The sequence below is a fragment of the Myiozetetes cayanensis genome, unplaced genomic scaffold (assembly GCF_022539395.1).
Source record: "Myiozetetes cayanensis isolate MyiCay16 unplaced genomic scaffold, myiCay2020 scf22, whole genome shotgun sequence".
Taxonomy (NCBI): Eukaryota; Metazoa; Chordata; class Aves; order Passeriformes; family Tyrannidae; genus Myiozetetes; species Myiozetetes cayanensis.
This window is the reverse complement of record NW_026087434.1, coordinates 1,137,913-1,164,574: the sequence shown is the minus strand read 5'-3', so window position 1 is coordinate 1,164,574 and position 26,662 is coordinate 1,137,913. Positions and strand designations below refer to the sequence as shown.

The following is a 26,662-nucleotide window of genomic DNA, read 5'->3' as shown; positions in this document are numbered from 1 at the left end:
ATGGAACAGGGCACAGCAGGATGGCCCGTGGCAGCAGGGGAGTCCTGGTCCCCTCCAGGCTCCCTCCCAGCTGTGCTGCTGAGCACAGCCCGGTGCCCCTGTCGGCTCCATGCCTGCGGGAGCAGCCCCGGCTGGGTTATCGATGCTGGGTAAACACCACCCGGCCGGGAGCGCCCGCAGCCGCCCCCACTCCTCACTCCCGCTAATTAATCATTAACGAGCTGCCAGCAGCGATGTCACAGCGATGGGGACGTGGCCCAGATGGCACCCTGGGGGCTGGGGAGGAGGCCCCCAGCAGTCCCCTCCACTAGGCTCTGCTCAGGGGCTGAACCCACCCGTGGGTGTGCAATGCCAGGGCCAGCTCTCCCCAGGCCAAACCCACCCCAAGGAGGCACCCTTGTCCCCACAGGGAAATGCATCCATGCCAGATAGAGCCACATGGATGCTCAGCACGAGGGGACACAGCCATCCCCCTGCACTGCCAGGTGCTGATGGGGACACCCAGGGATCAGGTGTCTCCACGGGTGTTTTCCTTCCCAGGGGTTCCATCAACACGAGCTGAGCTGACCTGGGTAGCGGTGTCACCCCAAAGAGGCCTCGCACGTCTCCACACTTGTTTTCTGATTTATTAGGAAAGGGGTGGGGTTCCTTGGACAGGGATGGGGCAGCTGCCACTGTTAGCAGGGGTGGTGCCCCCCACCCCTCCTCCACTAGGGGAGGCAGATGGACCCCTCATCCCCAACCCTGGCAGCTCCCAGTTTGCCCCTGAGCTGGATCCAGCTGCCCACACAGAGGGATCCCAGTGCTGCAGGGGTGGCACCACAGGAAGGACGGGCTGTCCCTGTCCCCAGTGGGGTCTGCATTGTGCCCGTGGGCACATGTTGTGCCTCCTACACCCCCTGCCCAGTGCTGGAGGGCCCCCAGCATCCCCCATGCCCAGGGACAGCGATGGGGATGGGACATGGCAGGGGGACACTCGGGGAGGGGCGGGCAGCGCAGAGCACAGCCCCATGGGGCCCAGCTGTCCCTCATTACTTCTTCACCTTGATGAGGGCGTGGTAGACGGGTTTGATGATGATGTGGAGGTGCAGAGAGTTGTCGATGAGGTACTCGGAGGTGCGTTTCTGCAGGTCAGCGTGCGCCAGGAAGTCGGGCGCCTCGTCCGAGCTCTGGTGGAAGCTGTAGGCGTGTTTCACCAGCACCCGGCCCTGCTGCCGCACGCCCACCAGCACCGTCTTCTGGAAGGTGACGCCGGCGAAGTCGGGGCTGCTCATGGCCGGGGTGATGACGAGCCGCGGGCGCCCGTCCTCGATGCGCACGGGCTGGATGGCGCCCGACACCGAGTCCGAGTAGACGGGGCGCAGGCTGACGGGCAGCCAGCGCGGCGAGAACAGCACGTTCCACGTCACCCTCTTGCCGGCGTCGTGGCTGCTGGGGCCCAGCTGCGTCTGGAAGCTGGTGCTGCGGTCGTCCCGCGCCGGGTTGGTGATGACCCACTGGGAGCCCCAGCTGGGCGCGAGGTAGTTGCGGGGCAGGAACATGCTGCAGTTGACGTCGAAGTACTTGGCGAAGTGGAGCGGGGAGGCGGCGTGGAACTGGAACGCCTGGAAGAGCAGGTCCTGCACCGCGCCGCGGTGCCGCGCCAGCACCGCCGACTGCGCCTGCAGCCGGAACAGCTGGCTGGGCGCGATCATGGGGTAGCGGATGGCGCGCAGCACCCGCTCCGCCACGGGCGCCTCGGGCTGCCGGCGGCTCAGCCAGCCCTCCACGGCCGTGTAGAGCTCCAGCTCGCTGTGCAGCACCAGGTCGGAGCGCTCCAGCAGCAGCAGCAGCAGCTCCACGCTCACCGAGCCCCACTCGGCACTGCCCAGCACCGCCGACAGGTTCCAGGCCAGGAACTGGAGGCAGCTCTCCTGCAGCGCCGCGTCCCCGACGCGCACGGCGTAGTGGTACCAGCCCACCACGTGGCCCTGGCTCGACTCGCTGGCCAGGTGGCTCCTCATGTACTCGGCCACGCCGCGCTGCAGGCCCCAGACCCGGTACTTGCTGGCCAGCTGGTGCAGGGGGATGGCCTGGTGCAGCAGGATGGACACCCCCCCGCAGTACAGGTACCTGGGGGCAGTGTGGGCGGTGACCAGGGGATCCCCACTCCAGCAGCGCCATTCCCAGGGGAGCAGCCTCTGTCCTGGGCTGTGCCCCTCTGGGTACCCCCACCCCTTGGGTCCCTGTGGTCCCCAGGGCAGTGTTTCCCCTCCTGGGCTGCATCCTGTGGGATACCCAGGGAAGCATTCCCCCTTCTTGGATGCATCCCTCTGGACATCCCCATCCCACAGTGGCCCATGGTTCCCAGAGGAGCATCCATCTTCTTTGGCTGCATCCCTCCAGGTACGCCCATCCCACAGGACCTCCATGGTCCCCAAGGGAAGATCCTCCCTCCTGGGCTGCATCCCTTTTAACACTGTGTCCCAAAAGGGAAGATCCCCTTTCCTTGGCAGCATCCCTCTGGGCACCCCCATCCCACAGGGTCTCCAGGGGAGCCACATCCTCCCTGAGATCCCCCTCCCACGGGGTCCCCACGCACCTGATGAACTTGTCGAAGAGCGCGGCGGTCTCGGGCGGCTCGTGCAGGGTGACGACGCTCTGGTTGCGCAGGAGGCTCTCGAACACCTCGCTCTGGAGGCTGAGCAGCAGCTGGTGCGTGTGGAACACCTTGGCCTCGTCGGAGGTGGCCGAGCGCACCCGCAGCACCGAGTCGCTGCCGTTCCCGTTCTGCAGCAGCTCCTGCAGCCGCTGCAGCAGCGTCAGCGAGTGGTTGATGGTGGCAGCCGTCGTGTCCCCGCTAAGGTCGGCTTTTTGGGCTGTGGGGAGATGGGATCGTCCCAGTGCTGCACCCCAGGCGGCCCTGGGGACCCAGCTGTGGGGCAGCGTGGGGTTACCTCCTCCTCTGCTCCCCCAGTGCCAAAGGGCTGGTTTGGTGCCGAGGGGGTATGGGAGGACAAAGGGACATGGGGACGTTTGTGTCCTTGAGAGCCAAAAAACTGCCTTCCTGCAGCAGAAGGGCTGAGACCACCATGTCCCAGGCTGGGATGTGCTGGGAAATGGCCGGGTGCCGGTGCTACTGGCTCACAGCCCAGTCTGCCCTGTCCCTGCTGTGGGCGCAGCGAGCCCCGGGCATTGTCACAACCCCCCACATCCCTGATGGATACTCAGGGGCATGGAGAGCCCAGGGCTGTGGGGAGCCAGGCACGCTCTGCCCCTCTCCCGGGGGGGGGGTCCTGTGGTCCAAGCTGCCCTGGGGTCACTGCAGGTCTGTGCTGGGATCCCAGCAGGGACTGGAGAGGGACCTGGGAATGTGGGATGGGGCTCTCCTGAGGGCACAGAGAATCTTTCTCCCTCTCCTCTTCTTCCTCCTGGCACAACTCCCACCCGCTCCTCAGAGCATCCTTCCCCCAGAAGGAATTCGGCCCCATCTGTCTCAAATCCATCTTGCCTCTCAAATCCCATCTTGCCGGCGGATTACCCTTCCCAGTGCCGGCTTAAATCCGGCTGAGCAGGGCTGGGGAAGGGGAGCAGGACCCTGCACCCCACAGTGCTGGGCATCGCTGCCCGCGGCTCCCAGCCCTTCCCTGAGCACAGCCTGGCTCCGAGGGGCACGGCCACGAGGCACAGCACGTCCAGGAGCCACTTCCATCCCTGCCAGGCACCCCGACGGCTGCCGGAGAGCCCGTGGGCACCGTCCCTAGCTGAGCCGCACCCCGGCACCCACCGAGGGAAACAGGAATTCCTGCTCCGTTGCCCTCCCCGCACCGCGGTCGCCCTTACCGGCTTGCACGGTGAGGAGGAGGAGGAGGAAGGCGGCGGCGCAGCCCCAGCGCCGGGCGGCCACGGGCCGGGCGCCCGTCAGCCTGGCCATGGCGTCGCAGGCGCATCTGCCGGCTCTGGCGGGGCGCACGCTGCCCGCCCGGTCCTTATGTAGGACACGCGCCCTCCCGGCCCTCCCAGCCCGCGCCGACACATCGATTGGTGGAAACTGGGACCGGCCGTTGCCAAGGGAACCGCTTCCAGCCTCCCTCCATCCCACCCTGACCCCCGGCCCCGCACCCCGGGGTGCTGCGACGGGGCGCCCCGGCGGGCTGCGGCTCGGCACGGAGATGTCACCATGTGCCTCCTGCTCCTGCCGCCGGCCACGCCGGAGCCCCGCGAGCGGCCCGCGGCCCTTTGTGCCGGCAGCGGGGTCTTTGCATTCAGGGCACAGCTCGGTGGCCTCCCGCTCCCCCGGCTCATGGGTATTCATGCCGGCAGCAGCCCATCACCATGGCATCCGGGCTGCCGGCAGGAACCGCCTGCCCTTTTCCCAGTCTTTGCAGCCAAGAGGCCGCCCGTGCACCCTGGGAGGCCTCCGATGGCCCCTCGCCCACCCTGACACCTCTGGAGGGGCTTCCCTGCGGAGCTGGGGTGGCGTTTGACCCCCAAAGCCCCAGTGCCACGTGCTGGGGTTGGTGCAGCACCAGCACAGGCTGGGGGTGGTGCTGGGTGAGTACCCCACTCTGGCTGGGGCCCTGGTAGCACCAGGCAGTGTGGAACCAGGACTGGGACCCCCAGGTGGGACAGACAGGGGGACAGACCCCACAGGCGGGGGCAGCCCAGCTCACAGGGGCACAGCAGCCCCTTGCCCACAGCCAGGGCTCCCCCAGCACCGTGCTCAGCCCAGACACCCTGCACCAGGTCACCTCGAGGGCAGCTCCTGGAGGAGCCCCATCCCACTGCACAGCTGAGCAGGGATTGGGGCTTATGTGGGAACATGTGGGAGATGGTGAACAAGGGCAGATGTTGCCACAGCTGCAGAGGGGGCAGAAGCAGCATCTGGCCTTGACACACAGGGTGAGGGGCTGGGGGCAAACCACCCAGCCACCCCCCTGCCGTGCTCCCAGGGCTCCCTGTCCCCTCGCAGGGACAGGCAGGTCAGTGATGCTGTACAGGCCGTGGGGCTGAGGCTCCAGCCCAGTGCCCCTGCGGGGCTGGGCACCCCAAAAAGCACGGTGCCAGCAGAGTGCCCAGCCCAGAGGGTGTCCCTTCACTGCAGTGGGGCGAGGGGTGGGGGCCCTGCTGTGGCACAGCCGGTTCACGGCTCACCGCGTCCTCTGACGCCTCATTTCACCCCCGCCTGACAAACAACAGCTTATGGCAGCGTGTGCCCGGCGAGCCGCCGGCACCGTGCCAGCCCCGGGTGTCACCCACAGCCCAGGGAGCCCCTGCGCCCCACAGGGGCATGGAGGGGCACAGGGGGCTGTGGGGCTGCTGTTGGGGGTCACCAGGGGACAGGGGGACATCCCCCAGCCCCCAGTGAGGTGGGGCAACAGCTGTGCCGGCCCGGAGATTGCGGCTGAGGCGGCGCAGGGCTGGCTCACCATAGCGACCCGTGCCAGGCAGCACTGCCAGGGCACCACCCCGCAGGCTGGGGGGCACCAAGGGGGTGGGAGTCTCCTCAGGTAGTGGGCACTCGGGAACAGCCAGGGCAGAGCCCAGCAGGGACACACGGGCAGCACACACGGATTCACAGTCGTGTGCCACTCACATGTCACACCCTGTGCACACACACTGTCCCCAGAGCTGGCCGCTGCCCCTCAACCTGCTTTCCCCCAGACCACCACCCCTATTGCTCCGGGGTGGGGATGAGCTGTGTCACAATCACTCAGAGCTTCCCAGGGGACCCCTTCCCTGGCCCCCGCGGGAGCTGCTGGGCCCAGTGACGTCCCTGTGCCCCGCCAGCCCAGCCCGCGGCTCTGCCCGTGGCTCTGCCCACGCCGCTCTTCCTCCGCCCCGTGCCCCGCACCCCGGGAGGCTGTGACATGCTGAGCGTGCTGGAGGGGACACGGGCACCCACAGGGACACAGGCACGCACAGGGACACGGGCACCAACAGGGACACAGGCTCCAGAGAAGAAACAGCCACCGGTGGGGACACAGACAACAACCGGGAAACAGCCACCCCCAGGGACAGGGACACCAGTGGGAACGCGGACACCGACAGGGACACGGACACTGACAAGGACACAGACACCGACGGGGACGTGGACACTGACAGGGACACAGCCACTGAGTGGGTCACGGGCACCAGTGACTCTCCGGGCCCAGGAAAGGTGGCACCACACGCCCAGCGGGTGGCACCGGGGCCACCGAGGTGAGAGCCCCTGTCCTCAGGGTTTGGGGCGTGGGACCCCGGGCAGGGGGAAAAGGAGGGCCCAGAGCAGACCTGCCCCTGCAGCAGCGCAAAGGGGATCCGGGCTGGGAAAGGGTTAAAGGCGCTCCCGCAGCGGCTGCAGCCGATCGATGTCCCAGTTCCCCGGGGGATGTGGAGGGATGGGACTCGCTCCTGCTGATTAGCCGGAGCTAATTTGAAGTTAATTGGCACCCTCTTGCTTCTGCATCCCCCACTTCATCCCCCGCCGGACTCTGCTCAGGATCGGCTTTCATTCCGGCCCCAGGGGTCACAGGCCGGAGGGGTGGGGCCCCCAGGACCCCTGGGGCACTGCTGGGGGAGCGGATCCATCAGTGGGGGTCCTGGAGAGAGACGTGACCGCCCCCCACGACCCCGGAGCCGTCGTGGGTCTGCGGTGACTGGGACTTGAGCAATCTGGGCCCTGCGTGGCACTGGGAGCGGAGCGGTGCCCAGCACCCCCCACCCCAGCTCAGGCCCCCTTCTGCACCCTCTGGCCTCCGAACCCAGGCCCCCCCCCAGCACCTCCCGACCCCAGGACCACCCAGGGACTTCCCCCACGTCCCCGATCCCGCGGTCCCCCGGGAGATGATAATTTGGGGGGGATTCTGACCAATCAGAAGGCAGCACTCAGCCCTGGTCCCACCATCCCCGGACAGCCCCTCTCTGATTGGGTGAAGCTTCATTCCCCTTATCCAATAGGAGCGCAGGGCTCGGGAGGGGGCGGAGCCTCCCCAGTTATGAATGGGCGAGGGCAGCGCGTGCACGGTCCGGGCACGGGGCGTGGGCAGGGGGATACGGGCAGGGATCGGGCAGGGATCGGGCAGGGAGCGGGCAGAGATAGGGATGCGGATACACATACAGATAGGGATGCGGATACACATACGGATAGGGATGCGGATACAGATAAGGATGCGGGCAGGGCCATGGGCAGGGCCACTGCCAGACACCTCGTGGAGCTTGCTCCGCTTCCTCAGCCTGAGGAGCTGGCAAAGGACAGCGCTGGCAGCCCGGAGATGGCCACTCCCCTTTTGGCAGCGCTGGGATCCCCCCTTTGGCACTTCTGGGTCCTCCCTGTCACCACTGGGACCCGGCGGGTGCGCTCAGCCCGGGCTGGGGGCCAGAGCCTCCCTCCCCTGGCAGATGCCCAAGAACATGGTGTTTTAACCTGGAGTTCTACAAAAAGGGGGCTGGGGGATAAAGAAGGAGCAGCTCTGGCAGTGGGGGCTCCTCCAGGACATGGCACAGGGGGCTCAGGGTTCGTTGGCTCCCATGGGAGCAGCAGCCCCAAGTCTGCCTGGGATGGCACATTTTGGAGCTGCCCACTGTCCATGGATGCTGCAGGACAAGGATCCAGCCCACTGGGGACACTGGTGAGATGGTCCCTGTCCCCCAGCCCCCAGTGCCATGTCATGGCTGACCTCCAGCCCGGGTACCACCAGGATCCTCATCCCCCTGACGCTCCCGTCTCCCCTCACAGCCAGTCCCTGGCAGAAGATGACGGTCCCAGTGCCCAACAGCACGGCGGTGTCGTGGGCTGGTGTGGCAGCACGGCCGGAGGCAGAGCCAGAGCGGTCACCCTGCCTGGTTGGCATTGTCCCCATCGTGTACTACAGTGTCCTGCTGGGGCTGGGGCTGCCAGGTGAGGGGTCTGGGGGGGCAGGGGGGTGCAGGGACAGCACCCACCTGGGTCTGAGCCCCTCTGAGGAGTGCTGAGCTCTGTGCCCTCAGCTGCTGGCAAAGCCTCAGCTTCTGTCCCAGCCTTCCATCAACCCAGGGAGTTTGGGAATGGGGAGGAGAGTCCTCAGGGTGGGGGAACCAAACCTGCCCCCCCCCGCCCCAGCCTCAGATCCGGCCCCAGTGCCCGGCTGTGCTGCCCAGCCCCAGGGCAGGTGCCACCACCACAGGGACAGATGGTATTTGTGTTGCTTGGGCTGACACACAGAAGAGATTAATCAGCTCAGCAAATCCCCACAGCACCGGGATATTTATAGCTCCCCCCAGCTGGAGCCTGGGCACCCCTGGGGTCCCAAGTGCTGCAGGGGGGGGTCTCACCACCACCCATCGCTCCCCTCCCTCCAGTGAACATCCTGACCGCCGTGGCCCTGTCCCGCCTGGCCACCAGGACCAAGAAGTCATCTTACTGGTACCTGCTGGCCCTGACCACCTCCGACATCCTCACCCAGGTCTTCATCATCTTCGTGGGCTTCATCCTGCAGACGGCCATCCTGGCCCGGGCGGTGCCCAGCGCCTTCATCCACACCGTCAACGTGCTGGAGTTCACGGCCAACCACGCCTCCACCTGGGTCACCGTGCTGCTCACCGTGGACCGCTACGTGGCCCTGTGCCACCCTCTGCGCTACCGCGCCGTGTCGTACCCGCAGCGCACGCGCAGGATCATCGCGGCCGTGTTCGCCGCCGCCCTGGCCACCGGCATCCCCTTCTACTGGTGGCTGGACGTGTGGCGCGACGCCGACCCGCCCACGGCGCTGGACACGGCGCTCAAGTGGCTGCACTGCGTCACCATCTACTTCCTGCCCTGCAGCATCTTCCTGGCCACCAACTCCGTCATCATCCTCAAGCTGAAGCGGCGGCGCCGCGCGGGGGGCGGCAAGACCACGGCGCTACTCCTGGCCGTCACCACCGTCTTCGTGGTGCTCTGGGCGCCCCGCACCGTCGTCATGATGTGCCACCTGTACGTGGCCTCGGTGAGGCGGGACTGGCGCGTGCACCTGGCCCTGGACGTCGCCAACATGGTGGCCATGCTCAACACCTCCCTCAACTTCTTCCTCTACTGCTTTGTCAGCCAGACCTTCCGCCGCGCGGTGGGCGAGGTGCTGCGGGGGCACCCCCGCCACGGCCCCCCCCGCCGGGGCAGCGGCCACCTCCCACCCCCGGCCCTCAAACCGCTGGAGCTGATGTCCAGCACCGCGCTCTGAGCCGGGGCGGTGCCCGGCTGGGGGTCCCAGCGCCCACCCAGCCCCACACACGACACCAGGACCTGGGGAGGCCTCCACGGAGCCAGGGGTAGTGCTGATGGTGGCAGGAGGAGGTGGCTGTGCTCAGCCCCTCAGCTGGGGTCATTGGGGTGCCCTACCTGGTGGCAGCACCCCAAGGACCCCTACCCGCTCCCTGAGTCCCATCAGGATGGGCAGCTCAGCCCTATCCCTGTTCAGCCCCTTGGGACACACAGCGTTGGGACCCCCAAGAACTCGTCCAGGACATGACCCAGCTCGTGTCCTGGGCAGCCCAGGGGCACGGCTGTCCGTGGTGAGGGGTGGTGGGCACAGTTGAGCTCCTGTGAGGCCTGCAAGGACATGGTGCCCGCTGGGAGCCTACGGGATGGTCCTTCTGCCATAAACTGCCCTGCTGAGACCAAAACTCTGCCTAGGTCTGGCTCCCTGCAGGCAGATGGAACGGGGAGACCCTGCACCAGCACCCCTGGCACGGGGTCCCTCTGCCCTGCCCACCCTGGTGCCCCCACCCTTCTGCCCGGGGGGTGCTGGAGGGAGCACCCACGAGGTCCAGTGACCCCAGCTGTGGGGCCTGGACACATGGTAAGACCCCAACTCCTGGCCCCTAGCCAGGAACCCCGAGGGGTGTCCCTGCCAGGCTGCAGAGCCCCCAGGGTGCCCCCCAGCACAAGAGTGCAGCATCTCCCACCAGCTGCAGGGGATGGGGCTCACGATGCCCCTCTGCATCGGGTGCCCCCGGTGGCGCCCTCCCAGTTCACCAGTGCCAAGGTGGTGTGACTCTGGGCCCAGCTGCCACCAGAGGGCAGGGATGGGACACTGAGGAGCTGGGACTGCCTGGGGGACAGGAGCTGGGCACCCCCAGCCCCCAAACCAGCCCTGTCCCCACCCTAATTCCCCGTAAGGTCCTTAGTGTAATCCCCCCAAACAGTCCAGGCTTTCTGCTCAGATTCCTGAGACCAGGCAGGACAGATCCTGGGGTGTGCTCAGGGGAGGGAGGGGGCAGGGGCTCAGCTGGCCCTGGCAGGGCACAGAGGCACCCCCAAACCCCACTGACCACCCTGCCCACACCGCCGAGCCCCGGCTGTGCCCACACGTGGCTGGGATGGAGCGCAGCGTTTCCCCCGGGGATGTGGGGCTGACCCACACACGCCCCCACCCTGCCCCCGCACCCAGATCATTCCCGGCATGGACAGACCCCTGCAGGGATGTCACCGCATCCCAGGCCGGACCCGCACCGGGGCACAGGGTTAAAGCCCGAGCCGGTGGCGCGGGGGGTACCTGGGAGGTTCTCGCTCCATTAATTCTGGCACGTGAGGAGAGCAGGACCGGGAAGGGATTAGTTATTAACCCGGCGGGCAGGGGCTGAGGGGCCGCGGGCCGGGGGGCTCGGCTGGCACGGGAACCCGCGGCGGGAGCTCCAGGATTGCCACCGGCGCCCCCGATTTCCACCAGCCCCCCTGTGCCAACCGGTGCGTATTTATTTACTTGGCAAAGGAGGTGGAAATGTGCTGACGGCGTCAGGGGCTCCGGTGGAAGCGGCTCCGAGCCCTGGCCGGGGCTGCGGGAGGCGCTGGGAGGGTGACAGGGACCCCCGGACCCCCCGCTCCAGGTTCCTTCCCGAGGGGTAGCCACCGTGGAGACGGGGCTCAGCCAGCCGTGCCACTGTGCCAGCCGTGCCAGCCGCCCGTCCCTGCGGCTCCCGAGGAAAGGTAAGCCTGGAAAAAATGCGCCCGGCGTGTCGATGTTTTTGGATAGAACCTGGCCAGGGTCCAGGTCCCGGTGCTGAGCGACATCCCAGCCCCTCACTGTGGCCTCTGTGCTGGAAGGACCAGTTCTGCCCAGTCCCACCACTGGGATTGTGGTGCCCAGCCCACCCAGGGCACCAGAAAACTGGGAGCAGGCTCTGCCCGTGCTGGAAGGTCGGTGCCAGGGACCCACAGTCCTGGGAGGGGACACAGGGCAGCAAATCCCAGCACTCGATGACATCACCCCCCACTGACCCCACAGCCTGGTGGGACGTTTCTGTAGGACCTACAAAAACCCCAGGAGCAAACAGTGGGGACTGGAAGCCTGAGAAGGGTCGCTATGGGAAAGGGGAGAGGAAATCATGGTGCTTTTGAGGGGAAAGTTGAGTGTTCCCATGGGAAGGGGGGAGGAAATCATCCACCATGGGAGAATGTGAGGGTTCCCATGGGAAGGGGATGAGGAAATCACCCTTCATGCTGGGGGGGACACAAAGCCGAAGGCAGGGCAGCCCCAGGGCAGCCCCAGCGGGACAGACGCCTGCCGGTGGCCCCACGGGGGGTCACGGGGGTCTCGTGCTGAATCAGCAGCCGGGAAACCCTCCGGAGGAAGGAAGCAGCCAGTGGAGAGGCCGGGCTGCCGGTGTGGGGGCGGCAGGACAGCCGGGCTCTGCTCCCGGCACCGCTGATCCAAGGCTCAGCCTTGCCCGGAGACCGGGCCCTATCCACTCCTGGAGTCTGCACTCCAAATCCCTGGGGGAACGGAGGCACAGGGCCCACTGCAGAGCCCCTCGCTTGTGCTGCTCTGCCCTGAGGGCAGGAAGGGGTGATCCAACCCCAAACACCATCCCAGGCTCCTTAGGAAGAAGGGCAAGAGGGTGTCAGCGGGCGTGGCACTGAGCCTGGACACACCATCCCATCCCCCCTGGCTCCGGTGGGTGCCAGTCCTCGTGCTGTGGGTGCTGCCAGCTCCAGTGGGTGCCAGTTTCTGTGCCACAGATGCTGCCCGCTCTGGCGGGTGCCAGTCCTTGTGCTGGCTCCTGCTCAGCCGCCCTTTCTCCCCGGATTGTTTCCACCCCGGCCTGGATCGGGGCAGGACCCGCCGGAGGCACATTGAACTTTCCTCTGCATCCTTCACCCTCGTGCTTCACCCTCCTGAAATAGCAGCACTGGCCTGGGAACCTCTCCCAGGGGTTCCCAAATCTCCTGGGTCTTTTCCCCATCCCCAGGGTCTGTGGGGTGCCCTGTCCCAGCTCCAGGGATGGATGGGGGGACTGTGGGGTGCCCCATCCCAGCTTCAGGGCCACAACCACCCCCATCAGGACAGGGACCACCGAGCCCTGCCGGTGCCCCCAGGCTGGGGCTGCCCTGGCCCCAAGCCCTCTGCAGGAAAGGCTTTTCCGGGGCTTTTCTGGGGTTTTTGGGTCCCGCTGTCCTGCCAAGGGCTCCGGCTTTATCCGTCAGCTGACATTCCTCCGGGAGGCCCCTCCAGGCCTGTGTATCCTCACACAGCAGGGCTGCCTGCAGAGCCCCGCTCCCGGCTCCCACCCCCGAGCCCACCGGAGGCCGGTGCAGGGCCCCGTGTGGGTGACACAACCTCTCCCACTCTGTCCCTTGTCCCTTGAGAATCAATCCTAGCGGGCAGCGCTCAGCAGAGACGGGCTGAGACTCCCCCCAGACTCATCCCACTGCTGACAGAGACACCTCCCCCCTGCACACACACAGACTCATCACAGCGATGACCAGGTGGGCTCCCTCCTGCTCCAACCCCCCAGCCCGGGCTGTGCTCCCGCCCCCAGCCCCTCCATGCTCCGGGGCGGGATCCCGGTGCCCCCGCCCGGTGCGGCGGGGCAGGTCCCGGCCGGCCCCGACCGCGCTCCTGGGGCTGAGCCGCACCTCGGGGAGGGGCCGGGCCGGGCAGGCGCACGGTGCGGCGGCACCGGGGCTGGCTCGGCTCGGCTCGGCACGGGGGGAGCGGAGCGGAGCGGTGGCCACCGGGGGCTGCGGCCGGTGAGCGGGGCCGGGGCGGGGACGAGCCCTGCGGGGCTGGGGGGCACCGGGAACCGCGACGGGAAGCGACCGGGACCCGTCCGCCCCCTCAGCTCCTCCGGCCGGAGGGTCGGGGGCGGCTCAGGCGGAGTTTCGGCGCCAGGAGCGGGCGGGAGCTCCGGGAAACACCGGGACGGTGCGGGATGGGCGGGCGGGGGGAGCGTGCCGCGGGAACCGGGGAGAGGGCGCGGGGGAGCGGGACAAGAGTGCGGGGAGAGCGAGTGGGAGCTGCAGGAGGAGCTGGGCTGGGAGCGCGGGGGAGCCGGACCGGGGGTGCGGGGGTGCGGGCGGAGCCGGTCCGAGCCGCGGGCACGGGGACTCCGTCCGACTGTGGTACGGATGTCCCTGTCCCCAGCCCGAGGCCCGAGGGGTGCCCAGTTTGGGGTGCCCCTCGGAGAGCAAGGGGTCCTGGCCCCGGAGTCACCTTGCCGGGGGTCTCCTCCCCGTTTCTTCCCCCCAGCAGTGGGGCTGCAGCTTCTCTGCTGCCTCCTCTTCCCTGTGCCCACTCCTGAGTGGCAGCAGTGGGGACAGTCACCAGGACCCCGTGCCGTGCCAGGCTGTGCCGTGCCGTGCCATGCCAGGCTGCGGCTGCCTACGTGCCAGCGGGCCAGACACGCGACCTGCACTGGGCCAGTGCCCAGAGCCAGAGGAGGGAAGCAGGACAGGAGAAGTGGAAAGAGGAACGTGGTGGCAGCTAGGGATAAGGCAAGGGGTCAGCCCTGTCCTGCAGTATCACCTCTGCCATCCAGCCTGGGCCCACATTCGGTGTTCCCGGGAAGCCAGCGGGCACAGTGCTGCCTGCTCCTGGCACCGGTGTCAGGGATGGGCACAGCCCCAGAGAATTCCCGTGTCAGGAGGGAACATGTGGGGCACAGAGATCTCCCCTCAGCTGCCACCAACCTCCAGGCAAGGAGTCGATGGGGAACACGTGGCTGCCTGGCCCCATCTGGAGCTCCCTGGCCTCGCTGGGGTGGGCTCAGCTGTGCCAGCACACTCAGGGCTCCCTGGGACCTCACTGCTCGCCGTGGGATGGCTTGGGGGGGGCTGTGGGCAGGGATGCTCCGAGCCAGGAGCTGATCTGTGTCTCTGGTCACCGTGCCCTGACCGCGCTGTGTCCCGCAGGGTCCCTGGGTGCCGCGGTGCAGGATGGAGCCCGCGGCCGTGCTGCTGGCCCTGCTCCCCACGGCGGCCACACAGCCCACCCTGCAGCCCACCCCGCCCCCGGGCTGCGGCCACGGCCTCTCCTCCCTCTACTACAACCTCTGCGACCTCTCGGCGGGCTGGGGCATCGCGGTGGAGGCGGTGGCCAGTCTCGGCGTGGTGACCACCTTCGTGCTCACCATCGTGCTGGTGGCCAGCCTGCCCTTCGTGCAGGACCCCCAGAAGAAGAGCCTGGTGGCCACGCAGGTCTTCTTCCTCCTGGGCACCTTCGGGTTGTTCTGCCTGACCTTTGACTTCGTCGTGGGGCCGGATTTCTCCACCTGCACCTCCCGCCGCTTCCTCTTCGGTGTCCTCTTCGGGATCTGCTTCTCCTGCCTGCTGGCGCACGCCATGGCCCTCAACTTCCTGGCGCGGCGGAACCGCGCGCCGCGGGGCTGGGTGACGCTGGCGGTGGCCCTGTCCCTCGCCTCGGTGGAGGTCATCATCAACACCGAGTGGCTGCTCATCACGGTGGCGCGGCAGGAGGGCCCCCCGGACCCCTGCCAGCTGGCGGACGCCGACTTCGTCATGGCGCTCATCTACGTCATGTTCCTGCTGGTGGCCACCTTCGGCGCGGCCTGGCCGGCCCTCTGCGGCCGCTACGGCCGCTGGCACAAGCACGGCGCCTTCATCCTGGCCACCACCGGCCTCTCCGTGGCCATCTGGTTGGCGTGGACCGTCATGTACCTCTACGGGAACCGGCGCGCCGGCCACAAGCCCGGCTGGGATGACCCCACGTTGGCCATCGCGCTGGTCAGCAACGCCTGCGCCTTCCTCCTGCTCTACGTCATCCCCGAGGTGACGCACGTGACGCGGCGCAGCCCCGAGCAGGCCTTTGAGGACGACGGCTACCCCACGCGCGGGGTGGGCTACGAGACCATCCTGAAGGAGCAGAAGTCCCAGAGCATGTTCGTGGAGAACAAAGCCTTCTCCATGGACGAGCCCTCCTTCGGTGGGTGCTGGGGCTCACGGGGACCCTCCTTCCCCGTGGTGGGCTGGTGGGCACCAGGGATCCTCATCAGGGACCCTCTCACACCGTGGCAGGGCTGCTGGTGGACACTGGGGCTCGCCAGGGACCCTCTTGCCCCATGGTAGAGCTGCCAACAGGCACCGGGGACCCTCACGTGTGGGGACCCTCAGGGATGTCCCCACTGGGGGTGGCAGCAGTGGGTGGGTGATGAGCTGTCTGGCGGTGACCTGCCAAGGACTGACGCCTGTTGTGGTTCCCGAGAACTGGCCGGGCTGGGCCTACCAGTTTGGGCTGAGCCCAGCAGGCGCTGGGTGCTCCCTCCCCGGCGTGGGGTGCCCGCGGCTCCCGGCCCTCTGCCCCGGGCACACGCTGCACTCGCGAGACCCTACAATAACATGGGGTGGTGACAGCCTCCCCAGTGGGCATCGCAGGTGGGCACCAGGTGTCTGCACCCCACAGGGCAGGGAGGGTCCCCCTGAGCAGCACCTGCACGCGAGAGACCCTACAATAACAAACCGCAGCCAGGCAGGGGCTGCGCCAGGATCGCGGCAGTGCCAACCCTGGTGACAGGAGTGTCCCCTGGGAAAGGCACAGAGCTGCTGAGTCAGCTCATTAAACTCGCTAACGAGGCACCGGGAGCCCCGGTGGGCGGGGGTGGCTCCGTGGTGACCGTCCCTGTGTCTCGGCAGCCAAGAAACCGGTGTCCCCGTACAGCGGCTACAACGGGCAGCTGCTCACCAGCGTGTACCAGCCCACCGAGATGGCTCTGATGCACAAGGGCATGGTGAGTGTGACACCAGCTGGCACTGGGGGCAGCCACATCGGGTTTCCAACCGGGATGGGGGACAGGGTGTGAGGGAATAGGGGCCACCATGACCCCCGTGTCCCAGTGGCTGCTGTAACGGGCTGGGGACCCTCTGAGCCTTCCTCCCCCGGGACCCTGCAGAGCTGGGGGTGTTCCCAGTGCGGTGACACCCCCTGTGTCTGTCCCCCAGAGTGAAGGTCCCTATGATGTGATCCTACCCCGCGCCTCCACCAGCCCGGCACCCGGCAGTGCCAGCTCCACGCTCCGAGCCGAGGACGCCTTCGCGGCACAGGCCCGGCACATCGGCACCCCCGGGACACCCGGAGCTTCCAGGTGGGTGAACAGCAGTGGGCACCCGGCCATGGCAGGGGCAAAGTCTGCCTGCTGTGGTGATGGCTCTGCCCAGCACCCAGAGCCCCCCGGTGGGTCAGGGTGCACGTGGCACCAGGGCAGGAGCCACGGTCCTGGCGCCACGGCTGTGCCACCCCGCTCTGCCCGCAGGTGCAGTCCCCGTACAGCAGGAACCGGTGGTGAAGCCCCCGTGGCACAGGTCCTGCAGCCCTGGCACAGCCGCCACCCCTCCGTCCTGCTCCCGAGGTCTCGCCAAGCCTCATCCTGCCCTGACACGTGAATCCCACCCCGGCCAGCAGCCAGAGCCAGTTCCTGCCAACGGGATGCCCGGATACGGCCCCAGAGCCAGCGCTCCCACCTGCCCGTCCCACCTGGCCATGGCACCCGCAAGCCGCCCGCTCTGCCCGGACCCCACGGCCTGCCTCAAGGACTGGCTCCCATGGGGACACCCCAAGTTGTCCCCCCACTGCCTTTGTGACGCACAGACACCCCGTCCCCCCCAGGCCATGGACCCTCTGAAGCCGGGGAGCCAGTGGGACCCCCACCCAGGGCACCCCCGGCACCAAGCCCCCAGCTCCACGGTGACCCCACCAGCCCTGGGGACCCTGAGCTGGTCTGGCCCCCTCCCACCACGGGGTGTGAGGGGACACAAAGCTGTCCCCAGCTCTGCCTCCTGCCCTGCCTCAGTGTCCCCACTGCTGGGGAAGGGAGGCTGCTGGGGGCCCAGGGGATCAGTGCCTTGCTGGGGCCCCACAGTCCCAGCCGCCTCCTTGGTGCCTTCCCCCCTCAGGGCTCGGGGACCCTTCTGGGTTGTGGGGAGGGGGCTGGGCCCCTCGCCCTCCCTGTGGCTTTCTCTGTCATTTTTCCTCTCCCCCGTTTTTTTTCAGGTCACCCCAATAAAGGTGGTTTTTCCTACAGTGCTGTCACAGGTGGCCCATGATTGGAGGCGTCCCCAGGTGTGCCACTGCTCCCCCATTCCTGATCCCACCGCAGTGCCTTTGGACTCAGTGCCATGTTCCCCTTTTGGGGGCTCACAGGGAGCAAGGGGGGGCTCAGGGCAGGGCCCTCAGCACCCCCAGCCCTCCCAGATGGGGCGGCTGGGCTGGAATCCCGAGGGCAGATGGGCTGCCGGGCGGGAGGCAGCGCAGCACGGAGGACGTGCCAAGGTCAGGGCGGTTTTCCCGCTCAGATTGCCTTCCCCTCCACAGCCATTCCTCCTCCTCTGGGCAGGAAGCCTGTGGCCATCAGTGCCATGAATTATTCAGGGCTGGAATGGCTCTGTGGGGGCAGGAGGGTGACCTGCTCTCCTTGAGCTGGAGCTGGGATGGTGGTGGAGGGGCTGCCAGCGGGCACGTGTGCCCTGCACGGGTGTGCCCGCACAAGGGGACACGGCAGGAGCGCGGCACATGCCATGTCCCCAGCGTGCCCTTGGCTGGCACACGCCCACGCTCCCGGCTTCAGAGACACAGCCGTGGGAGGCGGGTGTTTGCAGCGGGATGTGGCCGTGCCCCCCGGGGCACCCGTGTTTACCTGGCTCCCGTGTTTACCTGGCTCCCGTGTTTACCTAGCACCTGTGTTTACCTGTCACCCGTGTTTACCTGGCGCCAGGTGGCAGAAGGGACATCGCCCAGCAGCGCCAGGCACTCGGTGTCCCCAGGGCCACCATCACCGCAGTGCTCCCTCCTGCCAGCCACTGGCACATGGCAGAGCAGGGTCCAGCGTGTGACACCCCAACAAATGCACGTCCACCTTCCTGGGGGCGCAGCAGTGACACCCGAAAAGCAGGGTGGTAGAGACTGTCCCTGCCGGTGGCTCCCTCCCATGCCCAGCCCCTCCGGAAGCGCGGGATCCCACCGGTGCCGCCAGCGCCGGCCGCAGCCCCGCTCCAACAGGGAATGCTTTGTGCCGGCGGGGCCACGGAACAGCGGGGCCTTTGTGCGGGCAGGTGAGGGCAGACACGGCTGCGCCGCGCCAGGAGCAGCCCCGGAGCCTCCCTGGGGCCCGGAGCCGGGGGCACTGTGGATGGGGCGGGTGGCACAGGGTGGGGGTGGGTGCAGTGGTGAGGACGCAGCAGCACACCTGGCACTGGGGTCATCGGGGTGTGCCAGGGCCAGGGGGGACACAGGCAGCAGTGCTGAGGGCAGGGGTGGCACAGGCCGCAGTCCAGGGGCTCCACAGTGCCGTGAGCGGTGACAACACAGGGAAGTGACCCTGTGCAGGTGAGCCCTGGGGGATGCTCCATGTCCTCAGCACTGCCTCTCTTTCGTCCCACTGAGGACTGGAGCTGGAGGGGTCATGGCCAGGCACTGGGGTCTCCTCAAGGCTGAGCAACAAGGGTCCTGGCCTCGCCAGAGGGTCCTGTCACCTCGCCCAGCCTGCGGTGACAGTGACACGCCTGGCACTGCCATCTGCCTGCACAGTAGTGTCCCTAAGGAACCCGGGCAGGGTGGGAGCACAGACACGCTCATGCCATCAGCTTCCACCGGCATTTTTACTCCAAGTAGGTCCATGGCACCGCAGAGACCCCACTCTGGGCAGTCTGTGTGTCCCAGGGCTCGGCAGCAACACGAGAGCATCCCGACAATGTCCCCTGCGAGTCCCGGGGTCCCTGCAGAGGGATCAGCAAAGCGCAGCCTCTGCGGGTGGGCTCAGTGCGGGGCCCTGTGCCCGGCCTGGGAACGCTCCCGCTGGAGCTGTTTCCGCCTCTGGATGTCCCTGTAGGCCTGGATGACCCGCGCCCGCTCCTCCTCCAGGATGCGCCAGCGAGCCATGGACATCACCGGGGACGCGGGGGACGCAGGGGACACCTGGCTCCGGCCCAGCCGAGGCGTCAGGAGGAGCTGCTTCCGTCCAGCCTGCGGGCAGAGCAGCACAGGATGAAGGACGAGACAGCAGGACCACGCTGCCAGGAGCTGTCACTGAGGAGACCCCAGCCCCGCGGGTAGCCAGGTGGCACTGTCCCCCAGAGCTCACCTGCTCGGCAGGGCCCTGTCCCCGGGGCCGCGAGGTGATGGTGGGTGGCTGTGTCACCACCTCCCCGAACGCCACCGTGTCTGTGAGGGAACCAGAGCCAGAGTCAGGTCCCTCCAGGATGTGCCAATCCAGCTCCCCACTCCCCTCCATGTGCTGCCTCCCCAGGGTTGGGGGTCACTTCAGCCCCACCTTGGAACAGGCTCTTCTCCAGCATGTCCTCCTTCTTCTCCTCTTTCTTCTTCCGAGCTTTTTCCAGCTTCTTTCTCTGAAACCTGAGGAGCCTCGTTATGCCCGGGGCTCGGGAACAAGGAGGTGAGTCCCTACCCCACAGAAGTCCCCCAAATCCCACAGCTCTCCCTCCAGGAGGGTGAAGCAGGCTTGTGGCTCCATTCCCAGAGATCCAAATCCATGGAGAGCCCCCCACCTGCCCCACCAGCTGCTGCCAACACCAGACCTGCCCTGTCGAAGCGAGCAGCGGGACAGGTCACAGCCCTGGGCTGGCCCTGTCCAGCCCCCATGGCCTTGCTCTCACTCTTTTTTCCTCTGGGACTTCTCTGGAGCCGTGTCCTCCCGCTCAGGCTCCCGCTGGAGCTGGTTCTCGGCGAGGAACAGGACGTGCTGCACCTCCTGCTCCATGCGGCAGATGTAGGAGTGCTCCGACTCCCCCTTCCCCCTCCGGAACCTGGGCACCGGGATGGCTCCCTTGGATTTGGGCACCGGGATGGCCCCCTTGGATTTGGGCTTCTGCTGCTGCTTCTTCTCTAGGAGAGACGGGGGATGTTACTGGAGCAGTGACAGCCCAGAGCCCCTCCTGCTGCCAGGGCAGGGCTGGGACATCACCAGAGGGAGGAGGAGGGTCCATGGCAGGATCCAGCTGTGCCATGGGCTCCTGGGACAGGCCCTGGGCCACCTGCTCGGGCCATCTCCGTGTCCCACCTGCTGCCCTCCTCTTCCCAGGGCCCAGGCGCTTCATGGCCTCGCGGCTCTGCATGAGCTCCCGCAGGCGGAACGGGATCTCCTGCTCCTCGGGGTGCTTGGGCTTCATGTTGTCCACCTTCCTCTCCTTCCTGCAGGGAATGAGCACAGTGAGAGGCCTGCAGGGAAGCACCGGGACCTGGAGGCTGGGACAGCGGGATCTGGAGGATGGAATCCCAAGACACAGGCACTGGGACACCGGGACGGTGGGACCTGGACACTGAGACATGGGACCTGGGCATGGCAGGACACCAGGATCCAGGTACGGAAGGACATCAGGACTTGGGTACAGCAGGATACTGGAACCCAGGCATGGGGAGAGATCAGGACCAGCCACGGGGAGACATCGGGACCCGGGCACAGGGAGAGACCAGGACCCAGGCTCTGAGAATAGAACGCCCGAGACACCCCTGAGTCCATGTCCCCAAACGGGAGCGAGCCAGGCACGATCCCGACCGGATCCCGAGTGCACTGACCTGCTGCGCCGCGGGACGGCCTGTCCATGTTCCGATTTCGGTCCCGCTTTCTGTCCCGCTCCCGGTTTCTGTCCTGGTCTCTGTCCCTGTCCCGGCTTCTGTCCCGGTCCCGGTTTCTGTCCCTGTCCTGGTCCCCGGCCCTGTTTCTGCCCCGATCCCGGTCTCTGTCCCCGTTTGGGTGCCGGTCTCTGCCGCGGTCCCCGGGCGGGTCCCGGTGCCGGTGCCCGCGCCATGTCCCTGCCGCTCCTCACGTGGCCGCTCCCCCGCCCCTTCCGAATTTGCAGCCCCGCCCCCTGCTCCTTATTGGTCTCTCCCACCCCTTAACTCCCGCCCCATTGTCCATACCGGGCTCCTATTGGCTGAGGGAGCTGTCACTCGGGCAGGGGGCGGGGCCGGATGCTGCTGCGGGGGGCGCGGGGCCTGGCGGGGCCGCATCGGGGGGTGAGGGGGACAGGGGGACACGGGGGATACGGCGGGTCCGGGTGAGGGGGACAGGGGGACACGGCGGGTCCGGGGAGCGACAAGAGGGTGCTGGGGGTGAGGTGTGGGGGACACGGGGGTGCTGGACCATCAGGAGGGTGCTGCGGATGGGGTGGAGGCTGAGGAGGGGAAAAGATGGGGATGGAGGTGGGTGGGGGCTGAGGAGGGACAAAGGGGTGTTGGGACGAGGGGGCTGTGGGAAGAGCAAGGGGTTGCTGGGGATGGGGTGGAGGGCTGGGGATTAGGGGAAGATATGGGGGTGCTGAGAGGGGCCAGGGGGAGCTACTGGGGTGGTGGGAGGGGGGTCCCGGGGCTGGGTTGGGGGTGCAGCAGCCAGGGCTGTCCCCCCTCCGTGTCACCCAGACTGGCATGAGCAGGGGGGGGTCTTGTTCTTGCAGCCCCCAAACAGCACCAGGGGGGTGCCCAGAGAAAGGACCCCACGCCCCCACCCCCCCAACACCTCCAGCCTCCGCCAGCTCTCGGACACGCCAGGAAAGGGCAGCAGCTCCTCGGACACCCCAGGGAGGGACAGCAGCACAGATACCCCCGGAGGCAATGGGGGGGTCCCTCCTGCAGACCCCGCACTGCCCCCCCCGCCCACGCACTGCTGCGGGACCGGCTGCCCCAACTGCGTGTGGGTGGGGTACGTGGAGGAGCTGCTGCAGCGGCACCAGGACGGGGGGACCCGGGCCCTGGAGGCCGTGGAGCAGCACGTGGAGGATGAGAACATCAAAATGATCCTCAGGATGGAGATCAGGCTGCGCTCCAAGAAAGACTGAGACCCCCCCACCCAGGTCCCCCAAACCAGTGGGGGACACCCCCGGGGCCGCCGCTCTGGACTGGGTGGAGGGATCTGGGCTGGGATCGTTTATGGTGTTTGTTGGTGTGTGCTGAGCACGGGATCCCAAGGGTGTCACTCCAGGCCATGTCACCTCCTGCCACAGAGGATGCTGCCCTTGGGGACAGGCAGCAGCTCAGGCCTGTCCTGAGCCCTGGATTTCCCGGGAGCTGGATGTTTTCCCCCCCCGGGATGGCAAATCCCTGCCAAGGGCAGGCTGGGGCGGCCCCTCACACCCAGCCCTCCTCCTCCTCACACTCCTGGATGGAATTAAAGCACCTTGAGGGGATTTTCAGCACCTTGGCCGTGCCCTGGTGATGTAGGGAGCCGGGGGGGCTGTGCTGGACCCCTCCCCGTAAGCCTCTTAGGGGCTGCTCCGTGGGAAGGGCTCGTGAGGGGCAGCGTGTGGCCCCGAGCACGTGGGAAGCAGCAACCTCATGTCGAGGACACTGTCCCTGGTGTCACATCCTGCTCTCCATGGTGCCTTTCCTTCCTTGATTCCTTCTGCCTCCATCTTCAAACCCCATAAACTTGGTACAACACCCCTCCCCCCCATCCTGAGGGACTCACAGCCAGCAGGACCCCCATGGACCCCCCCATCATCCCAGGATGAGCTTCCCAAGGGCCCACCGAGCACTTGAGTGTCACCCACTAATGAACCCAAATTAACAGACAGGCCCTACTCTCTGCCAGGGAAGTGCCTGGTTCTCCATGGAAAACACTCCTGGATCCCCTCTAATCCCATTTGCTGGAGCCCAACTAATTGCAATTAGTGGCAGGGGCTGAAGTTCAATTAAAGTGTGCTGAGATTATTCTGTTTTTAATTGCTTTAGTGCTGGATTAGGGAAGCTTTGGAGCGACACCGGCCGTGGGCAGGGGCTGCCGGACCCTCTCCGGCCGGGTCGTGTCCTGTGGTGGCACCGGCAGGGGTGGTGCTGGGAGGGCACCTCCTGTGCCAGGACCCTCACCTGGGCCGGGAGGGAGACTGGGATTGGGGTGCCATCCCTCCTACTGGGATCGAGGGGCACTGAGGGAGTCTCTTGGGGAATGGGGGATCCCCCAGGAGAGGAGTCAGGATCACCCTGTGTGGGATCTGCCACCCGGCTGGGCACGGCCTGTCCCAGTGGGACTAATCCCGACACCCCCTCACCATCCAGGGCAGGGGAAGGACACTGGATTACCCCTTGGGAGAGAAGGGAGGTAAATAATCCTATTACCCCTGGGCAGGATAAATCTCCCTCCCGAAAAGCCCCCCAGAGCATCTCCGGGCTGTGGGACGGAAGGAGCGGCGCTGGCCTCGGGAACCGCGGGACTGTGTGAGTCGGGGGTTCCTGGGATGGGACGGGACACGGGGCTGCTTTGCTGCTACTCCTGTGTTCAGGAACATCATTCAGGAACACCCAGGCATCTCCCTGGGTCAGATCCTCCTTCCCAGGCCTGTGCCCAGCTCCTGAGCTCTGCAGCGGGGCTGAACCCCTTGTGCCAGAGCCAGGTCTTGAGCTGCAGAATTCCTGCTCCTGGTGCCTGGCAGAGGGATGGAGCCCATGGGGCATCCTCTGCTCCCCCTGCCCAGCCTGGGGTGCCCACCACGCCCAAACCATGCTGCTGCCCACCGCAGCACAGACCTCGAGGTGAGCTGGGGGGGTGTCCTGGCAGTTCCATGGGGGGTCCCACGTGTCAAATCCATGCTGGGATGGGGTGCACGGGATGAAGGAACAGTCCCAGAGGTGGCAGCAAGTCTGGTGCCCCCCATGACGCCCTTCCCTGCCTTAGAGAAAGGGGATTAGCGGGATGAGCTGGGCTGAGTCAGCACTGAGGGGAAGGGGCTCCGCAGAGCCAACTGGGAACAGGGTGGGAATGGGGGCACGGGGTGGAAGGAGAAGCTGGTGCCCCCATTCCCCCTCCAGCAGGTGTGAGGAGCTGTCCCGCGGCAGGGCCGGATCCGCAGGGAACGCCGTGAGCCCGGGCTGGCTGCCAGCCCCCCCCAGCCATGAGCCTGGAGCCCCCCAAGCTGGAGGTGAAATCGGCCACGAGGGTGACCGGGGGTCCCGCCACCCCCCGCAAGGGACCCCCCAAGTTCAAGCAGAGGCAGACGAGGCAGTTCAAAAGCAAACCCCCCAAAAAGGGGGTGCAGGGGTGAGTGGGGACAGGCCCTGGGGCGGTGGGGGGGGTCTGCCTGGGGGTCAGGCCAGACAATCCCTCTCTCCCTGCAGGTTTGGTGACGACATCCCAGGCATGGAAGGGCTGGGAACAGGTATGGGGGTCCCATCCCCTCCTTGGCAGGGGAGGGTCAGGGGCTGGGAGGGGGGGTTACAGTACCACAACCTCTGTCCTCTCCTCCCCCCAGACATCACCGTCATCTGTCCCTGGGAAGCTTTCAGCCACCTGGAGCTGCACGAGCTGGCTCAGTACGGCATCATCTAGGACTGGGGCAGGCCTGGCTGGGTCACTCCGTAGTGCTGTGTAGGTAGAGGCTGCTCCATCTGTACAGTGGGGCTCTGCTTGGAAAAATTAAATCCTGAAACCCCAAACGAGCACAGGAGCTGTGTCACCATTTGTGGGGCTGGGGGGAAAGTGTCTCCCCATGGCATGGGGGGGGACGAACAAGACAGAGGTGGGGTTCAGGTGAATGGAAGGGTTTATTGTGGGCTGGGCCAGCCCCCCACATATCCCTAAATCCCCAGTGTCACATTGACCCTGAATACCCTTAATGGCCGTGCTGGTGGAGATGGGGGGATGGACTGGACATGGATGTGTTCAGGCATCTGACAAGGTTTATTTGAGGTTGGACCAGGCCCCCACATATCCCAAACCCCCTGATGCCCTCACTGCCACACCCAGAAAGCCACCATGTCCCTGAGTGCCCCTCAGTGCCATGGAGCCTCCCACAGCCTCCACCAGGGCGGCCACGCCAGCAAGATGAACAAGGACAGGGACAGGTTCAGGATTCTGACACGGTCCATTTTGGGCTGGACTAGCCCCCCCCCCCACATTCCCAAACCCCCCAGCATGCCCCACCCCTCATCCCCACACCCGGAAAGCCGCCACATCCCCCAGCACCCTCAGTGCCATGAGGGCACCCACGGCCTCCACCAGCACCAGGGCGGCGGCGCCGGCGGCGATGGCCCCGGCCTGGCCCCTCAGCCACGCGCCCAGAGCTGTCCCACAGCCCCCCACGTGCACCACGGCCCCCGCCGCTGCCGGCCCCAGCGCCAGAGCCCCGAAGCCGCACTGGGCGTTGGGCACGGAGCCGCTCTCCAGAGGGTCCTGGCAGCACGAGGCCGGCACGCCACACGCCTGTGCCCCCGGCGCGCTGCAGTTGAAGTACCTGTGGGGTGGACATGGGCACATGTGGGTCCACACACATCTGGGGGGGCAGGGATGGGGTCTCCCCGTGCCCCCCAGACACAGAGCTGGACACCAGCTACGGGTCCTGGCTCATCCCTCTCTTTCACGCCCTGTTGCGGGGCTCCCACCACCCCAAACGTGAGTCCCCAGCACAGACCCCATAACGAACAGGGTGGGTTTTCAGCCCCGTGGCAGGGATGGTGTCCCACACGAGCAGAGGGTTTTCAGCCCCGTGGAAGGAACGGTCTCGCCCAGCTCACCCCACAGCCCCCACTCACGCGTTGCTCTCCCAGTCACGGTAGGACCCGAGGCCGCAGCACTGGAGGCTCCTCTGCACCTCGTCCACCAGGAACTGCAGGTCAGGATCATCCTGGTAGCGCAGGAGGCAGAGCAGCAGCAGGTCCCTCAGCCCGTCCCGCAGCCGCCGCCGCGCCAGCAGCACCAGCAGCCCCCCCAGCACCTCCAGCCCCGCCAGAGCCAGCAGGGCCCCCAGGAAGGAGCGGAGCAGGCAGGGGCTGGCACGGAGGGCGCCCAGGCAGCCGGCCAGGGACACGGCGCTGGCCCCCAGCCCCCCCAGCACGAAGAGCAGCATGGGGTCCGAGCCCAGGCGCGCCCCACGCTCCCCCCCGGGCAGGGAGGCCTTGGCCAGCAGCCCCCAGATCCCCAGGGCCAGGAGCAGCAGCCCCAGCAGGAGGAAGAGGAGGTTCCAGAGGAAGGCCAGGTAGCGCACGCAGCGGCTGAAGGTGCTGGGTTTGGGGGGCACAGGGCACCACAGCCCGGGGTCCTGCTCGGCCGCGTCCCCCGGCAGCGAGACGGCGTCAGCATCGTCATCCGAGCAGGAGGAGGGGGGCAGCTCCGCCAGCCTGGACACCTGCACGGACAGGGGAGCCACTCTCAGCCCCCCAGACACATCCCCTTGCACCCCATCCCACAGCCAGACTGTCACAGCCTTCGGGGGTCACCCTGCACCCCCTTGCTGAGCACGCCCAAGCAGGGTACCCCATGCCTGCTCTCACAGGGGGCTGAGCACACGGGGAGCACAGGGGTGCACCCCAGAGACCCTGCCCCGACAGGGACCCCCAGATCCATCCCTGTGGAGGCCCCCAGGGAGGTGGGATGCAGCACAGAGCCAGCACCCGGGGGATGTGGGGGCAGGGGGAGGGGGTCCCGTGGGAGGGGACTGGGGGCCCTGGCGTTACCTGGGGCAGCAGCCGGGTGCTCTCCCCGTGGGGCTGGGACAGCCGGGCTCTGCTCAGCGCCATGG

General features: G+C 67.2%; 6 protein-coding genes across 10 annotated transcripts; 3 read left to right on the top strand and 3 right to left on the bottom strand.

The window, feature by feature from the left end:
- Positions 1–604: 604 nt before the first annotated feature.
- On the bottom strand, positions 605–3,954 carry BTBD17 (BTB domain containing 17). Its single transcript, XM_050319505.1, has 3 exons — positions 3,823–3,954; positions 2,582–2,858; positions 605–2,112 (listed from the first exon to the last, which is right to left on the bottom strand). Exons 1-3 carry the CDS (start codon positions 3,911–3,913, stop codon positions 1,032–1,034), a joined length of 1,449 nt encoding a protein of 482 aa, XP_050175462.1. The 5' UTR covers positions 3,914–3,954; the 3' UTR covers positions 605–1,031.
- A 3,744-nt stretch (positions 3,955–7,698) lies between these two features.
- Positions 7,699–9,155, top strand: GPR142 (G protein-coupled receptor 142). The gene is made up of 2 exons (XM_050319506.1): positions 7,699–7,858; positions 8,299–9,155. The coding sequence occupies exons 1-2, from the start codon at positions 7,714–7,716 to the stop codon at positions 9,153–9,155; spliced, it is 1,002 nt and encodes a 333-aa protein (XP_050175463.1). The 5' UTR covers positions 7,699–7,713.
- A 3,718-nt stretch (positions 9,156–12,873) lies between these two features.
- On the top strand, positions 12,874–17,225 carry GPRC5C (G protein-coupled receptor class C group 5 member C). Its single transcript, XM_050319135.1, is given in 6 exon segments — positions 12,874–12,943; positions 14,105–15,134; positions 15,842–15,936; positions 16,148–16,262; positions 16,265–16,290; positions 16,459–17,225. Coding segments are annotated over 5 exon segments (1,275 nt in total). The 5' UTR covers positions 12,874–12,943; positions 14,105–14,128; the 3' UTR covers positions 16,492–17,225.
- Positions 17,226–18,785: 1,560 nt separating this feature from the next.
- On the bottom strand, positions 18,786–20,986 carry CCDC137 (coiled-coil domain containing 137). Its single transcript, XM_050319442.1, has 6 exons — positions 20,733–20,986; positions 20,218–20,348; positions 19,814–20,042; positions 19,471–19,553; positions 19,282–19,361; positions 18,786–19,163 (listed from the first exon to the last, which is right to left on the bottom strand). The coding sequence occupies exons 1-6, from the start codon at positions 20,963–20,965 to the stop codon at positions 18,957–18,959; spliced, it is 963 nt and encodes a 320-aa protein (XP_050175399.1). The 5' UTR covers positions 20,966–20,986; the 3' UTR covers positions 18,786–18,956.
- Positions 20,987–21,142: 156 nt separating this feature from the next.
- PDE6G (phosphodiesterase 6G) lies at positions 21,143–24,572 on the top strand. Of its 5 annotated transcripts, XM_050319445.1 has the most exons (6): positions 21,143–21,173; positions 21,611–21,855; positions 23,278–23,366; positions 23,958–24,186; positions 24,264–24,304; positions 24,398–24,572. In XM_050319445.1, the coding sequence occupies exons 4-6, from the start codon at positions 24,041–24,043 to the stop codon at positions 24,472–24,474; spliced, it is 264 nt and encodes an 87-aa protein (XP_050175402.1). In that variant the 5' UTR covers positions 21,143–21,173; positions 21,611–21,855; positions 23,278–23,366; positions 23,958–24,040; the 3' UTR covers positions 24,475–24,572. The 5 variants fall into 5 exon arrangements, with proteins under 5 accessions (XP_050175402.1, XP_050175401.1, XP_050175405.1 ...); XM_050319444.1 differs by lacking the exon at positions 21,143–21,173 and having other exon boundaries at positions 21,729–21,855; positions 23,208–23,366; XM_050319448.1 differs by lacking the exons at positions 21,143–21,173; positions 21,611–21,855 and having other exon boundaries at positions 21,988–23,366; positions 23,985–24,186.
- Positions 24,573–25,071: 499 nt separating this feature from the next.
- Positions 25,072–26,660, bottom strand: TSPAN10 (tetraspanin 10). The gene is made up of 3 exons (XM_050319620.1): positions 26,598–26,660; positions 25,677–26,269; positions 25,072–25,378 (listed from the first exon to the last, which is right to left on the bottom strand). The coding sequence occupies exons 1-3, from the start codon at positions 26,658–26,660 to the stop codon at positions 25,072–25,074; spliced, it is 963 nt and encodes a 320-aa protein (XP_050175577.1).
- Between the last annotated feature and the right edge of the window lie 2 nt (positions 26,661–26,662).

Excerpts from the sequence above, each read along its gene's own strand:
- BTBD17 (XM_050319505.1), bottom strand. The coding sequence starts at position 3,913 with ATGGCCAGGCTGACGGGCGCCCGGCCCGTGGCCGCCCGGCGCTGGGGC. Across the intron at positions 2,859-3,822 it reads CCTCCTCACCGTGCAAGCCG|CCCAAAAAGCCGACCTTAGC; the intron begins GTAAGGGCGACC and ends ATCTCCCCACAG. Across the intron at positions 2,113-2,581 it reads CTCTTCGACAAGTTCATCAG|GTACCTGTACTGCGGGGGGG; the intron begins GTGCGTGGGGAC and ends CACTGCCCCCAG.
- CCDC137 (XM_050319442.1), bottom strand. The coding sequence starts at position 20,965 with ATGGCGCGGGCACCGGCACCGGGACCCGCCCGGGGACCGCGGCAGAGA. Across the intron at positions 20,349-20,732 it reads GCCGTCCCGCGGCGCAGCAG|GAAGGAGAGGAAGGTGGACA; the intron begins GTCAGTGCACTC and ends CATTCCCTGCAG. Across the intron at positions 19,362-19,470 it reads GGAGAAGAGCCTGTTCCAAG|ACACGGTGGCGTTCGGGGAG; the intron begins GTGGGGCTGAAG and ends GTTCCCTCACAG.
- GPR142 (XM_050319506.1), top strand. The coding sequence starts at position 7,714 with ATGACGGTCCCAGTGCCCAACAGCACGGCGGTGTCGTGGGCTGGTGTG. Across the intron at positions 7,859-8,298 it reads GCTGGGGCTGGGGCTGCCAG|TGAACATCCTGACCGCCGTG; the intron begins GTGAGGGGTCTG and ends CCCTCCCTCCAG.
- PDE6G (XM_050319445.1), top strand. The coding sequence starts at position 24,041 with ATGAGCCTGGAGCCCCCCAAGCTGGAGGTGAAATCGGCCACGAGGGTG. Across the intron at positions 24,187-24,263 it reads CCCAAAAAGGGGGTGCAGGG|GTTTGGTGACGACATCCCAG; the intron begins GTGAGTGGGGAC and ends CTCTCCCTGCAG. Across the intron at positions 24,305-24,397 it reads CATGGAAGGGCTGGGAACAG|ACATCACCGTCATCTGTCCC; the intron begins GTATGGGGGTCC and ends TCCTCCCCCCAG.
- TSPAN10 (XM_050319620.1), bottom strand. The coding sequence starts at position 26,660 with ATGGCGCTGAGCAGAGCCCGGCTGTCCCAGCCCCACGGGGAGAGCACC. Across the intron at positions 26,270-26,597 it reads GCACCCGGCTGCTGCCCCAG|GTGTCCAGGCTGGCGGAGCT; the intron begins GTAACGCCAGGG and ends CTGTCCGTGCAG. Across the intron at positions 25,379-25,676 it reads CGTGACTGGGAGAGCAACGC|GTACTTCAACTGCAGCGCGC; the intron begins GTGAGTGGGGGC and ends TCCACCCCACAG.